This window comes from Sinohyriopsis cumingii, chromosome 6 (genome assembly GCF_028554795.1).
Source record: "Sinohyriopsis cumingii isolate HCF-2022 chromosome 6, ASM2855479v2, whole genome shotgun sequence".
Taxonomy (NCBI): Eukaryota; Metazoa; Mollusca; class Bivalvia; order Unionida; family Unionidae; genus Sinohyriopsis; species Sinohyriopsis cumingii.
Genome location: NC_142966.1, coordinates 14042559 through 14058332, shown reverse-complemented (window position 1 = coordinate 14058332; position 15774 = coordinate 14042559). Strand labels below are relative to the sequence as shown.

Genomic DNA, 15774 nt, shown 5'->3' with positions numbered 1-15774 from the left:
TTCATATATACTGAATTTGTTATTATATGACATTGGCGTAGTCGAGTGGTATGAACGCGACTGGTTGAAGATGAACCAAGTTCAAATCAAGCAAATTATTTATTTTCTTATTGTGCTACTTTACTTTGAATTGGGGAGGAGAATTATGTTATGTATATTATAATAATTAAGTTTATTTTATGTGCAAATATCCATAAACGACAACTAACAGCTGGACAATTTTTCAATCTGTTATACAGCTTGATGTCCAATAAGTCTGAGTATAAAAAAGATATTTCAGTATGCTATGAGCGAATAACAGAAATAGTTTATCTCTTGTGTGAAAAAAATATACCCGTTATTCACTTTTTTTAAGCAAATGTCCTCTCTGTATTTATATATATTTACCACTTACTCTAGTCCGATGACTTAGCGATTTACTGGGAAGATGAAAGCAACAAATTTGGCCTGATGGACTCTTATGGCCTATTATTTAGTTTTAGCCTAGGAGAACCACTTGGGTTTTCCAAATGTTTTACAAAAACACTAAATGGAACGAGTCTTCAAGCAGAAATGTTCCTTTCCTGTCTCCTGACTGAGATCAAAGGGCGGGTTATGTCATCCAATATAGTAGTCAGTTTCTCAAGTTTCTCGAAGTGATCAGAGTCTACATTTAGGACCTCAAAGGAGTGGCGGGGCAGATACGTGAATGTCCCTGTGACCACTTTGTGAAGGTCAATATGGTATAGCAACAAGGCATGGAACACTGGGAGTGCTATCAGTCTTGACTCTCTGAGGCTGGTACAGATGATGGTCATGGTGTAAACTGTGCAATGTGTACCTATAGCAAAGGTCATTCAGACATCTGCCAAAGTCTGAGTTTCGGACAGATCATAGAATGTACCCGTAAGGATGATGACAACAGTTGCGTCTACAGTACAGACTTAAGCGGTATTCTATACGACTCCAGGTCATATACGACGTCAACCAGAGAACCTACTGATAGTTTTATTGTAATTGTAGTTGGACAAGATGCTGTAACCTGATTTGATTAACCCAGGTTTGCCTGGTGGGTAGGTGAACTCTTCAGCTCGGAGGGGTCCGTAAGGCCAACATTTCCCACTTGTTATTTGGATAATGGCAAAAGTTTACTTGGAAATTTATCAATGTGCCAGAACGTATCTACATTTGTCAGAAATGGTGTGTAGACATGTCTTATCACAGTTTTAATCCACTACTATGTAATAGACATTTGAACGATACGGATATGTCTTGCTGATAAACATATATATGATTATAAGTATATTGATTTCGCGCCCGAGCAACCATTTTACTTTGAAGTGGTATACAATATTAGCAATAACTATATGTATTATGTGGTATTGCAGATTAGGTTACCTTAAACTCATACTTTCATACATATTTGTCCTTCGTACGTCTCGTACAAGCCCAAAAGTTGATTTTTGTCTTGAAGTGCTGATAAGTTTGATTTTGGTGTTTGGCATGAATGCTTGCCATAATTTAGTAGGTTTCCTAAGCTAAATCTGATCAAAATATCATGTGTGCTTCATGTCAGACTCGGTGCCTTGAACTACCCAGTTCAAATAATATTGAAATAACGCTAAGCCACCTGACTATTCAGGTTTTTATCGCTACACTTTATTAACATTTCAATGAACAAAGCACTGACATGGCAATACATTTTTACAAATTATTTATCTTTTGTTTTAAACAGCTTCCTCCAATCGATGTGGACAGACGAAAAAGTTAGTAAGTGAACTAACGTCACTACGAAAGACATCAGTTCGGAGTTATATAATTCCCAATGGATCCCCTATACCACTAAAACATTGTACTTTGAACCAAACGAGAAACATTCATGAGGGGTCGCTCTCAGAAAGTCCATGCAGCAGCCAAGAGTCAACCCCACGAAGAAAGATGGACAAAACCGAATTCATTAGACAAAGCAACTTTGAGAAGAGCCGAACGTCTAAATTGAGGGTCATCAGGATGTTATTTGTGGTTGTTGTGGAGTTCTTTATATGCTGGACCCCACTGTACTTCGTTAACACCTGGCTAAGTTATGATAGAAAAAGCGTAGAAGTAACAATCTCTAATCTAGCGTTGTCGTTGATATTCCTTTTGTCCTACCTTTCGTCCTGCTGTAACCCTATCACGTATTGCTTTATGAACTCCAGTTTTCGGCAATCTTTTCTGGCAGCAATCCAGTGCTGTTTGAGAGGAAGACAGGATCTTGGACGGTATCCTTCTTTAAACTCCAAAACATCTTATCGCACGAGCGTTCACCGTATGACATTCTATGAGAGATGCAATGATAACCTTGATCAATGCGATAAAAGTTTGGAGACTGGAGACGAATAAATCAACGTCGAAATCAAAATTTGTCGATGAAAGTTTGTAATATTTGCTGTTCAGATGCCTAAAATGTTATGTACTAAACTCTTGTTAATACTTATTCAAGGCCAATCAGCTTATGGCTGTTTGATGACCAACAATGACAGATCCTGGGAGAATTGGAAGCTTGCACAATTTTAACATCTCTAAGGTTTAATGAATTTCTTTAATCTAACACTGATTGTGGGGCGTTGTGAACATCATGAAAGAACCCAAATATCGATTGATGATACCCGATCGCAGAATTTTGGAAGAATATGCACGATAAATGACTAAAGGACTAGCGATGTTCTTTGCTTAACATTTAATAGTATATCGTGACGGATAATACTTGTTTCATGCCAGTATTTCTCTGTTACAGAGGGAATGTACCACGAACGTCAGGAGACCATAGTGATGACCTTAAAAATGGGCAAGGCTTAGAAACGTGCATAATGCAGTAGCCGTTTCAGTATTTCATTCACAGATTCAACACCTGGAGAACTTATCCCGTATGACATAAATATCTTTTTAGAACATTACATTACCATAATCAGGAGTGTCAGAGGTTTAAGGCCACTAGCGGGATTTTTTCTTTACCCGCCATAAAAAATGATATGTAAACAAAAACTGACCACCTTACACATTAATAGTATAAATAGTATGAGTGACATTTCTTGCCACTTTTAAACTAATTTGTCTACGTTTTTACTGAAAAACTCAACGCTCAATGTGTCTCAGATATATGGTTGCTCCGAGAATTGTTTCAAACTGGAAACAATAGAAAATTCTTATTTATTTTAATAATTTGAACAATAGCTTCTTTTTCCCTGCGGAAGGATTTAGACTTATCAAAGATTCCAATTTATTAAGCAACACTCCATGTTTCGTTATAAGCAAGACTGCATTTAAAAGGAAGGTTTGGATATAAGCAAGACTGCATATTTCTAAAAGGAAAGTTTGGATATAAGCAAGACTGCGTAGTTCTAAAAAGAAACGTTTTAGAAAAGACTGTACACGAATCACACGATTACTTATATTTACAAAATTATGCTAAAATAAAGGTGTCGTCCTTCTGTGAGATCAGATGAGTTTATGGTCATTATAACATATACCCAGTATTCCTTATCAAATTTTCAATCAAAGGCATATGAATGTTTCTTTCGAAATTGTATATTTTTTCATGATGTTGAGAAAACTTCACCCGATATAAATAATTTTTCATTCCTATAAAACAGATTTTCAAGATAGAATTCAAGTTCCATTTGTGTAAGAAAGATTTACTCAATGGAATTCATATCCCGTTCTTGTAAGAAAGATTTACCGGATGGAATTATCATTGTTTGAATATCTAAGTAACAGCTATACGCATACTATATTTGGCCACATGCAATCATCTAAATCAGCATATAACACAGAAAACTCTACGAAACCATTAATTCCTGTGTCCTTTTAGCACACGTGCATGCATAATAGCTATCCCACTCCATCTTAGATACTTAGAGGAACAGAAGGGAGCAAGAGACAATGTTTTCCAGTAGAGCTTATCAGGAGGCTTCTATCATACTGCCCGTGCACCGTTATTACTCAGCTAACCATATCATCAGAACCAAGGGTGGTTATCTAGAAACTGCGCATGCGCATACGACCCTTATGAGCTCGAAAGAACATATTATACCTAGTCAAAAATCAGGTTTCTGTGTACAATGCAGCGGAAAACTTTCATTTAGAGTAGGGTCGAGTACCTCCATAATTTATAGTTTGAAATAGAGTTGTGTCGAATGATTATATGAAGATAATAATAATAATAATAATAATAATAATAATAATAATAATAAACAGAGGATCTCAGATGGGTAACAATTTAATATTTAGTTTGTGAAACGGGTTGAATAAACTCCAGCTTTTGCGAACCTTATGGCCTGCAAACTTTGAAAATCAGCTTTCTATGTATGGCATTAGTTCAGCATCGAAATATGTGACTTTTTTCAGTTGCCGAAAGTCAATGCAAAAACGGTTTGTCCCGTATTTCTTTCTGACTAATACAACGGGGGACGAGTACGTGGAAGGTTCGATCACTTCTTCGGCAAACATTTTCACCCACTTCTTCGTTAATTGTCTCTCGCGCATTAAATGGTATTGAATATCTTTTAGTCCTAATCGGCTCTGAGTTATTCAGCTTGATCTCGTGTTGAATCAATCCAGGACGGCCGGGTTTGTCCGTAAACACGTCCGGGTATTGGGACAAAACCTCCAAGAATTGCGTACGTTGACCCTCCGATAAATCCGGGCATACATTGATCTGGTCTATACCTTCTTTTCCTACGACAATCGGATATTCAAGGGGGATTTTGGTACTTGAGACGAATTCCGATTCGTCACACGACCTATCCTTTATCACCGCTATATATACTATGTTCAAGACCCCTTTATCAATTGTTTGACTAGGTCTTTCTATGTAGAGTTTCAGCATATTGGCGGGAAATATTATGGACTCACCTTCCATGTCAATGATGTAGTCCATTTCGCCTTCCACCTGTTTGACTTCGTATGGCCCTTTTCATTGGACTAGCAGCTTGTTTCTATTCGTAGGGAGAAGCACCAACACTTGATCGCCTACATCCAACTTCTTGCTCCGCGTTCCTCGGTGTAGTACTTACGACTAGATTTTGCGAGTTCGTCTTGCGCCATTCGACATGTTCTCTGTAACCTTTCGCGCAAGTCTACCACGTATTGGTAAGTGGTCTTGACTTCTTCGTCCGCGACTTCGTCTGACCACAGTTTGCGTAGAATGCGCATAGGACCACGAACTGTCCTACTGTACAATAGTTCAAACGGAGAGAAGCCTAGACTTTCGTGAGGAACGTCACGATATGCGAACAGAATTGCGTTCAGATACCTATCCCAATCCTTATGTCTTTCCGCACACATGAATATTTTATCACATAGTTTTATTTCAGTAGAAATTATTTAGATAAAAAGAAGAACGAATAAGTTCGCATATTCTGACAGACGCTGTACCTTTCATTTGTTGTGCGTAAAGAATAGTCCCAAATAAAGTTAAAATAGTAAAAGTATATTATATATTTTTGATAACTATAAATGAAACAATGAGCGTCCATCCAAATAAACAGAACATTTTTACAAGACAAAACATTTGTCAACACAAAATGACCAACGCGTGTTATGTCACATTGTTTGGTACGGTGCACAGTACCAGTTTGAGTTGGCCAACACAACACATTGACAGTGGTTACGTTTAAATTCCACAACTAAACATTACATTGTTGCGATATTTTTGTGAAAAGAAGATTACTGGATGCAGAAATACACATATTTACTTAATTTATTTGTGACCGGATATTTTGCAGCATTTGATTTGGAACGTTAGATTGTACAGAAGACGTAAACGAATCTCTTTTTTGAGTCGGACTTGCATAACATACTTACTGCGTAAATATGCTGTGGTTGGATAAAGTTCTGTCAGTTCGGAGTCCGGTTTATGGCTAGATTTTTCTGTGAACAAAGGTGAGTTTATTTACTTCAGTAAGTTCCTATTTAAACCAAACTTGTATATAGGATTGATTCCATGCGACAGATACACGCCCATCCATCACCACCCCGACCCTCGTTATCATCTAAGCAATACCCATAGTTTTACTTGTTGATATTGTTCTTGTCTTGGGGGCATTTGTCATTTTTCATGTACTGATATGTTATACACGACATAACAAACCCCTATGAAGGTAAATTGGCAATATTAAAACAAACGAGACCTAATGCCCTTTCGCGAGTCGATTAAAAAATGTGGCCAAAAATGTTCAATTAAAAAAAAAAATTCAGAAGGCGAGATAAAAAGGTTTTCTCACGATCCCAGCCAATCAGTAAAGAGAATACTGCACAATAATTTAATGGGGTTATTTGGACCAATCAGTATCACATAAAGTGATATGTTTACATGAATAATATGAAAAATATTAAACTGCACACACTATAGGCCAAGTGTACCGACCATGTGATAATAATAATAATAATAATAATAATAATAATGATAGTAATAATAATAATAATAATAATAATAATAATAATGATAATAAGTATGCGCATGTAATCCGTTGTACTAAAGTTTTAATAAACCCAATTGTTATTTCTTGTGGGCAATTATGATGAGTGATCAGAAAAGTATTTAGTGTCAACGTTTATACCAAACTAATAACGAAACAGGTATCTCTCCATTCCTCCCTGCCTCGCTCTAATTATACCATGCTAATAACGAAACAGGTATCTTTCCATTCCTCCCTGCCTCGCTCTAATTATACCATGCTAATAATAAAACAGGTATCTCTCCGGATCCATTCCTCCCTGCCTCGCTCTAATTATATCATTCTAATAATAAAACAGGTATCTCTCCATTCCTCCCTGCCTCGCTCTAATTATACCATACTAATAATAAAACAGGTATCTCTCCGGATCCATTCCTCCCTGCCTCGCTCTAATTATACCATACTAATAACGAAACAGGTATCTCTCCATTCCTCCCTGCCTCGCTCTAATTATACCATACTAATAATAAAACAGGTATCTTTCCGGATCCATTCCTCCCTGCCTTTCTCTAATTATATCATTCTAATAATAAAACAGGTATCTCTCTGGGTCCATTCTTCACTTCCTCGCTCTAATTATACCATACTAATAATAAAACAGGTATCTCTCCAGTTCCATTCCTCCCTGCCTCACTCTATTTATACCATACTAATAACGAAACAAGTATCTCTCCGGCTCCATTCCTCCCTGCCTCGCTCTAATTAAAATTAAATAAGATAATATCTTATGAATTTCACAAAAATAAACATGAAGAATAAAATAGTTCTATTCACGCGAAGGTGCATCGGCAGTTGGATTACGTTTTCCATTGACGTGCCTAATATTAATATTCTATTCCTGCCACATCAAATTCTACCTTAATAATCTCTGATTTTGTTTTCATATTCCTAATGTAAGTAAGGGGGTTGTGATCACTGAAAACAATATTCAGAGAAGCTCATGAACTAATAAAAGCTTTAAAGTGTTACAGTGTTGCCAGTATTACAGCCAAATATTCTTTCTGGATGGTGGAATAATTTATATGGTGCTTGTTTAGTGTTAAAAAATAACCCACACTGGATAACCTACACCAGTGTTGTTTCAGCCAACCCCAACATCACTTTCATTAACAGACATTTTATATGATTGACTTAAATTAGGTATGGCCTTAAATTCGTACAAAGTCCCCTTACATCATTCAGACCAATGAAACTTGGTTTCTTACTCAACAAAATCTTCAGTAGCTCGACAATTGTGTCAAAATTGTAGCAACATTTCCGATAATATCCAGGCATACCCTTTAACTGCATCAGTTGCTTTTTAACTAATAGGAACAGGCAAATTCAAAGATAGCCTTGACCCTAACTTCTATAGGTCTAATATGACTGTGTCTGACAAAATGTCCTAAAAGCATATCATATGTACGGCGAAACTCACTTTTACATAAATGTATTGTCAAATTTACAACATTCAGTGTATCAAAGCGTTTCCTAATGGTTCCCACGTGATCTTACCTAGTGCTTTTATAGATAATGACGTCATCAATGTAAGTGTCACCATTATCTGGAAATTATCTGGACCAGATGAAAGTATATTTATTAAACTTTTGAAAGCACAAGGTGAACCTTTCATACCAAACGGCATCACTTTATGATGGCAAAGTCCATCTGGAGTTACGAATGCCGAAATTTTTGTTGTCCTTTAAATAAGTAGAATTTTCTTGAATCATTTCACTAGGTCAAACTTGCTGACATATTTAGCATTTCCAATTATTTCAATGCATCCATCGCTTCTTATCAATGGAAATAAATCTTTTTTGGTCACGCTATTCACTTATCTCAAGTTTTTGCACACGCGGAAAGTATTTTCTGGTTACGGCTGTAACAAGATAACCGAGTTGGATTTCGAATTTATAACACTTTTGATGGTGATACAAACATAATGATGAATGACTTGAATGGAAAAAAAATTATGATCAATACTTGTATGTATAAGATCCAAATATTGGACAAATTAACACAATCCGTACGAACCTAATAATGTAAAATAAATGTGAATACAAGTAAATGACCTTACACAATATAAGGACAAAGGTTAATGATTCACATTAATTTCATACGACGAAAAGAATGATGTGTTTTACTCAAAAAATGATTCACGGTAAGTTCACACGAGTTAAAGATGTGTTTTACTCAGAGAGTAAATATGATGTACTTTACTCATATAGTAAAAATGGATTCACTCAAATAGTGAAAAATGAGGTACTTGATTCAAGTAGTGAAATAATGAAAACAATGGGACAGATATCATACAAACTATCTTTACAGTCCCAAAACACTGGATATAACAAACCCCAAAATTAGCCCGCGGCTGAAAGATTACATGTATGGAGGTACAAAATACACTCTGTCACCAGAATACTTGGCTACCAGTCACACTGGTCAATCAAGCAGTCAGAATTACAGGTAGTCACCGACCACTATTCAATTCCTTGGTTAATCAAGCAATCAGCGTCCACCAATCGGTCAGCAACGCCCGAGCACCTGCTACACAACCAGCAACACACTGTTCAATCAGCTCTACGGCTGCTATGGTCAGCTTTAAAGCTGTTATGGCCAACTTATATTGTCAGCTGTACAGCTGGTACCCCGTCCACTCTGATCAGTTGAAAATAAATCTAACAAGGGCATATGCGGTAATAAGCAATGACATTATATACGGTAAGCTATACATTTACATTATCGGCACAACATTATAAAGCAAAAAACATGTTCAGATGCGAACCTATCTGCGTCCGATAAGAATCCTATGATACTAAACGTTTCTTAATAAAATACAACTGTATTGCTAATATAAATCTCATGTTAAGTCACATGTAAGCATAGAAAATATTTGCATCATACGATGCAAGCCGGAGCTACATAGAAAATGTACAAAAATAAATGGTACAATTGAAGTCATTTCCTTTCTTTAAAACAGTATAATGACCATACCATTAAGCGTTCAATAGGATTTGGAGGTATGGGCAAGAGAGAGAGAGAGAGAGAGAGAACTTTATCACCAGGTGAAAAAACCCTTTCTTTTGTATTTATGTCGTACCTTAATTTCATTCACGACTAGAGTTCGAATTAGTTCTTGCTATTTCACAAGGCTTCGGCAGGTCATATTTGAAAACAGAAACATGGTCAAAAAGATTAATTTCTGACGTTTCTCTTATAATAACTGCAATGGACCACGGACAGGATGTCCAAAAACTCATTGAAACTAAAACCTAACGATTTTTGAAGTGATTCCCTTAATATCAGACATCAACAAATGAACACCCTCTTTCCAATCATTTCCTGCGTCAAACCAATATGAAAAATATTTCACAAACTTTTGATGAAATATTTCTTAAGCCTCTTGACTCTCAGCGTGATATAAAATTTAAATGTTGGATCCTAATTCATGCATCAGTTGCTGAAAAATTAAAGAAATTAATTTTGACCCTTGCTGAGATTGGACAGACTTGGGACAGACTTAGGAAGACCAAATTGTGTAAATCTCTTTATCTAAGATTTTACTGTCGTTTTAGTTTTAATATTTCTCAATGGAATTGTAATCTTGGGAACACACATATTATGGTCAACAAGTATAAGTTGCCTGACTTGTTCATAGACAAGGGCCGATAAAGGGGCCTATTATTCTGCTAAATGGTTCATCAAATGCTGAAATATGTTGAAAATGAGCCCCATGTATCTTCGATTTGGGTTCTCCTACCGTTTGTCTATACTGCTAGCTAAGTAGTCTATACTGTTAGCATACTAGTCAATACTGCTACCTAACACACGAGTAACCTTGATAATGACCTCTAGAATGTATGTCTGATCCGTTCTGCAAGACAAAAGCAAACTTCATACTTTGCTGCCATTATATGTTTTTAGTTTTAGGTACGGCAAGTTTAACTTTGATATATGCAGCTAATGTCTTTCCTTTCTCGTCCGGTAAGAAAAAAACTAACTTTTATATTTACAGCTGGTATTTACTGCTAGAATATCTATCCATTGATGTTAGGTACAGAAAAGGTAACCCTCATATTTGTTGCTGGCATATATTTCCTCGGCAGTGAGTAACAATAAGAGTACATGACGAAACCAATAAGCTGAGTAAAATAATAAGTTAAAAATGTAAATTTTGAGGGACACGGTATTATGAATTATATCCAAAATAATCCTAAATGTCCACAGCCTCGGATGCAGGAGATCGTGGGTTCGATCCCCGGTCGAGTCATACCAAAGACTTTCAAAAATGGCAATAACAGCTGCCTCGCTTGGCGCAAAGCATTATGAGGTTAGTGTTAGGACTGGTAGGTCTGGCGTCAGGATAATGTGACTGGGTGGGACATCAGGCTATATGTCTGTGGCACGATGCCCCAGTGCTAGACATCACTATAAACTGTCACAATGCAGACATCGTAGCGATATGACTGAACAATTGTTTAATTTACGTTAAAAATCCAAATCACACACACACACACACACACACACACACACACACACACACCATTTTACATTTATCGATATTTTGTTGAAGATATGCAAAAGAATTTTTCTTTGATTGATCTGATTTATGGGACGAAAGCATCATAAAAGCGGCATTTGTTATTTTCGCGTTACCGTCAACATATAAACTACTACAGTGTACTTGATAATTGGCTCAACAATTAGACTGAAGCTAGTCAACCATCTTCATTCCAGGCTTATGTCAACTTCCGGTTCTGCCATCCATCGTATATAGAGTTTCTTCCTTCACAGTTCTCATCACGATAGTGTGATTTCATGTTTCATAGAATCCTTTGTAAGCAACGGTGTAGAAAAGGAAGATTCCAGACGAGGCTTTTAAGTGGTGAATTTTATTAGAGAAATAACTATCACAATAAAATCTTTCACGACTACAATCCGGACTACATAACCTGTACCTTGATGAGGCCGATCAATGCAAACCGTCTCGTTTGCATGACAATACATTCAAATGCCGCACGCTTCAGAGTGTATTATGTCGCAGTGTGATATTTTATCTTCTCGTTGGCTGAACAAAATGCTCAAGTGATTACGAAACTCGGGGAGTTTTTGTACACTATGTGTGTTATTGAAGGTCATATACGAAATATAAAAATATTGTCCATTCGTGTTACACTTGAAAATACGACCATGCACATATATAAAAAATGAGAAGGTTTCTGCATATAAATTCGCGAATGATGGGAAATTCTACCCTAAGTTCATATCTAACACTGATGCACAATGAAGGATTGTCGTTCTTACATTCTCAACAAAAAACAAACAAACAAACAAACACGGTCGTTGTTCAAATTGACGTGTTGCGAATACCGATGCAACCTTAAAACAACAAAGCACCCACTGAAAATGTTATATTGCTTCACACGGAGCTTACAAATTTAATCTGAAAATTAATAAATCACTCTAAATTTGAAATGACATTTAGATATATATAAAGATTTAGATAATAGTTGCCGACAGAGTCCAAATAATGGCGGTTTACAGCATATAATTGTACTGTTTTACGTATGTGAACATGTGGAAATAACATGTATTTTTACCATTAAAATTACATGAGACACACAAAATATATGACATAGTCGGTGATTCAGATTTGATCTGGAATTAATTTTAGTGCCATACATAATCAAACGAAGACGAATTTGCAGAAAAGACTAATTACAACAACGGCTTTTCCACTCCATTTTGCGAACAGAGCTTCCTCTGCAATTTCGTTAAATTCCCAAACATTTGATGGGTTTCATATGTAGCCTTTCTGAACTTATTCACATATAATTACGCATCACGTGAAGCATCACGTAGCACATATTACGTTACGAAAAATAAAGTATCGATTATAGGTTCAGAAGTCAACTTTCAGTCAACAATATAGTTCCTAGGCTGAATAATTTAACAGATATGCTAGTTAATCAGTATATGGCAATGCAAGAGATCTCAGACTGCGTAATGCTTTTCTGAATTTCGCAGTTTTCTCCGGTATGATGGGCAAATACGCCCATCTTATACAACAATACATCACGTTCATATAACGTTATGGGCAATACACAGCATCCGAAATGAGTTATGAAAATAATTTTAATATTTTTCTCATTTAGACATTTTCACATGTGAAACATATTATTACGATTATATGATCATCAAAATAAGTAATAGAAAAGAGAGACAATAAAAACAAGTTTTGTAAAATTCAACAAAGAATACAAAGTGAAAATGTAAAAAGAGAACTTACGATATTGCGAATTAAATCCCAAATAATCCTAGAATTACAAAAACAAGTCCTAATAATTAATGTTCTGAATAGACTTAGTTGAAATCCAAATTAAAACCATCGCTGAAGGTGTAGATGTGCAGGTGGCGGCCCGTGTCGTGGTTTTGTACCAGCAGTATTGTTAGATCACAATAATACAATCCAAAATTGAATCCTTACTAAACATTTCAGTACAACTTCAAGTCTATGTTTCCAAGGATATTACTTTTTAAGGGCAATTTGTGTTTGCAGAGAAAAATCACTTGAAATAATTAATTTGAATAAACAAAATTCCAAGATTTGATAAGATTTCAAGGCACGAATAATTAATTGTTCCAGTAACACGATTACGTAGACTTCTACTTGACTTCCGGTACCAATTAACATTTTCTAAAAACAACTAATGGAAAATAACCTTCTCGATGACTGTAATGCTTACTATATAAATTCTAAGTTCTAGTTAGAAGGTATATTACTGACATTAATGCTTACTATATAAATTCTAAGTTCTAGTTAGAAGGTCTATTACTGACATTAATGCTTACTATATAAATTCTGAGTTCTAGTTAGAAGGTATATTACTAACATTAATGCTTACTATATAAATTCTGAGTTCTAGTTAGAAGGTCTATTGCTAACATTAATGCTTACTATATAAATTCTGAGTTCTAGTTAGAATGTCTATTGCTAACATTAATGCTTACTATATAAATTCTGAGTTCTAGTTAGAAGGTCTATTACTGACATTAATGCTTACTATATACATTCTGAGTTCTAGTAAGAAGGTCTATTGCCAACATTATAATATAGAAAATGTAATATGTCAGGTAGGCCGGTATGTTTTTAGGGGAATTCCAGTACATAGACCCAGTCCCAAATAAACATGTTTACTTCCATTAATAATGGACCTTACTATTAAATCCATACACAGAGAAAATATTTTAACTATATATTAGTTGTCTACAGAATAAAACAATAAAAGGAAATTCAGGTCCAGTAGAAAATAAACTTAATTTTGGATAAAGTTACGTCCAACATACAATTTTACCTTCCAATAAGCATGTAATGAAATAAGCAAAATAAAAATAAAAAACTAATTAACAATGCAAATTAAAAATACGTAAAAAATATGTTCTTAATTTTTCAAATGTTTCGAAGAAAGATTTCTATCTTCTAAACTTCAAATCCAAATGAAATTTAGGATATAATAAAAAGAAGGTTATTCTTGCCTGAGTAAATACTAGATAGACTTTATCATGTGATATATATATATATATATATATATATATATATATATATATATATATATATATATATATATATATATATATATATATATATATATATATATATATATATATATATATAATACCTATTCGTGGTGCCAAGAATTGAAATACCAAGTTACAATTGTTGCAAGTCAAGTAAAACCAGATAGATCATTTCGTTGGTAAGAGAGAGATACCGGAAAATCCGTGTATGATTGAAAGACATTCAACTGGTGACAGATGAAACCCCGAAAGCCATGTTTAACTGAATAGGACTCTAACTGAGCTCATGGAGCTATAAGTTGTTATTTATTTTGAAACGTCGTGCTGGAATGGATTAAAAGAAATAGACAATCGCAAAATCATAATTAAATTGTTCCTCTTCGTAAAGAGACACTTTTACTTTATGACTCGGGTCTTGCAAATATGTCTCAAGGTAAAGATATTGTGTCCGATTGCAAACTACGCCTGTCAGTCATTCGTAGTTATGGAAAAAAACTGTTGGTTTTTGTCTGTCGCATATCTAACTTGAAAACTGTAAAAATGAATGATTGTAAACGTCTCATCTGAAAACTACCATGCATGGAGTGCCAATCTTCGTTTGACAGGTGTCAGACAGCCTCGAACGTCAACTTTATCTGCTTCCTAATTCTGGCTATTCTGGCTACGTGCTTCCACCGACAAAGTAGATTATGGTCTATAACGTCATTGTAGTATTATCCAATCTATACGGCCATGCCAAGCATCCAACAGAAATTTACATTGTCTGAATTGATGTAGCAATTAATAATGTTGCTCACTTTTGATACAAGTGAAAGTAATGACATAGAGAAGCATAGAAAAGTTGAAGATAACCAACCACCCATACTCCAACCCACCCTAAAAGAAATAAAAATCTATCCGTGTTAACAGTAGAAAAATCCAGTTAAATAAGTCTGCTGACGCACATAGCCACTGATTAAGTACTGAATAATTATTAAGATCATTGTTAAGAAAGAGTATTTTCTTTTTCCCCTCAGTCATCATATATCTTAAATATACAAAACAAGCATTCGTAATCATTCATTCATGAGAGAGAGAGAGAGAGAGAGAGAGAGAGAGAGAGAGAGAGAGAGAGAGATACGGATGAAAAGTCTACATGACCTAGTCACAAAGTTTCAACAGCAAATGTTTGGGCCATTTCTTGTGACCGTGATACAAAAACATTGAATCAGCTATTTTCCAACTTATATTGAATCAGCTATTTTCCAACTTATGTCCCTTAAAGTAGCAGCGATACAAAAATCTTATCCTGGTATTTAAAATTTTACAAGTCGGTCCAGTACGTGAAGTAATGCATGTTAACATTGCTCGAATGCTGAAAAAGCGTCAAATGACCACATTCAGGTCAGTATATTGAAAAAAGTGTCAGACCTGCTAATAGAAGCCATGACAACTCGATTTCAAAACGCCTATTTTAGTAAAGTAAAATATTTAGGTCATTCAGCATCAGTCGGCATCAATATATATATATATATATATATATATATATATATATATATATATATATATATATATATATATATATATATATATATATATATATATATATATATATATATATATATATATATATATATATATATATATATATATATATATGTGTGTGTGTGTGTGTGTGTGTGTGTGTGTGTGCATTTTTCACCTAAGTAGTGTGAAAGAAGTCAATTGTTGTAGTCTATATGAATAGCAATGGATTTTACCC

The 15774-nt window shown here is 35.0% G+C and overlaps 1 protein-coding gene across 1 annotated transcript in view; it reads left to right on the top strand.

Moving 5' to 3' along the window:
• LOC149796388 (cholecystokinin receptor-like) overlaps window positions 1-3459 on the top strand; it is a 59677-nt gene extending 56218 nt beyond the window's left edge. The window contains exon 3 of the mRNA XM_089961066.1: window positions 1715-3459. Within this exon, the coding sequence (XP_089817192.1) occupies window positions 1715-2361 (647 nt within the window). The 3' untranslated portion in view covers window positions 2362-3459. The remainder of the gene's footprint in view (window positions 1-1714) is intronic.
• The last annotated feature ends 12315 nt before the right edge of the window (window positions 3460-15774 follow it).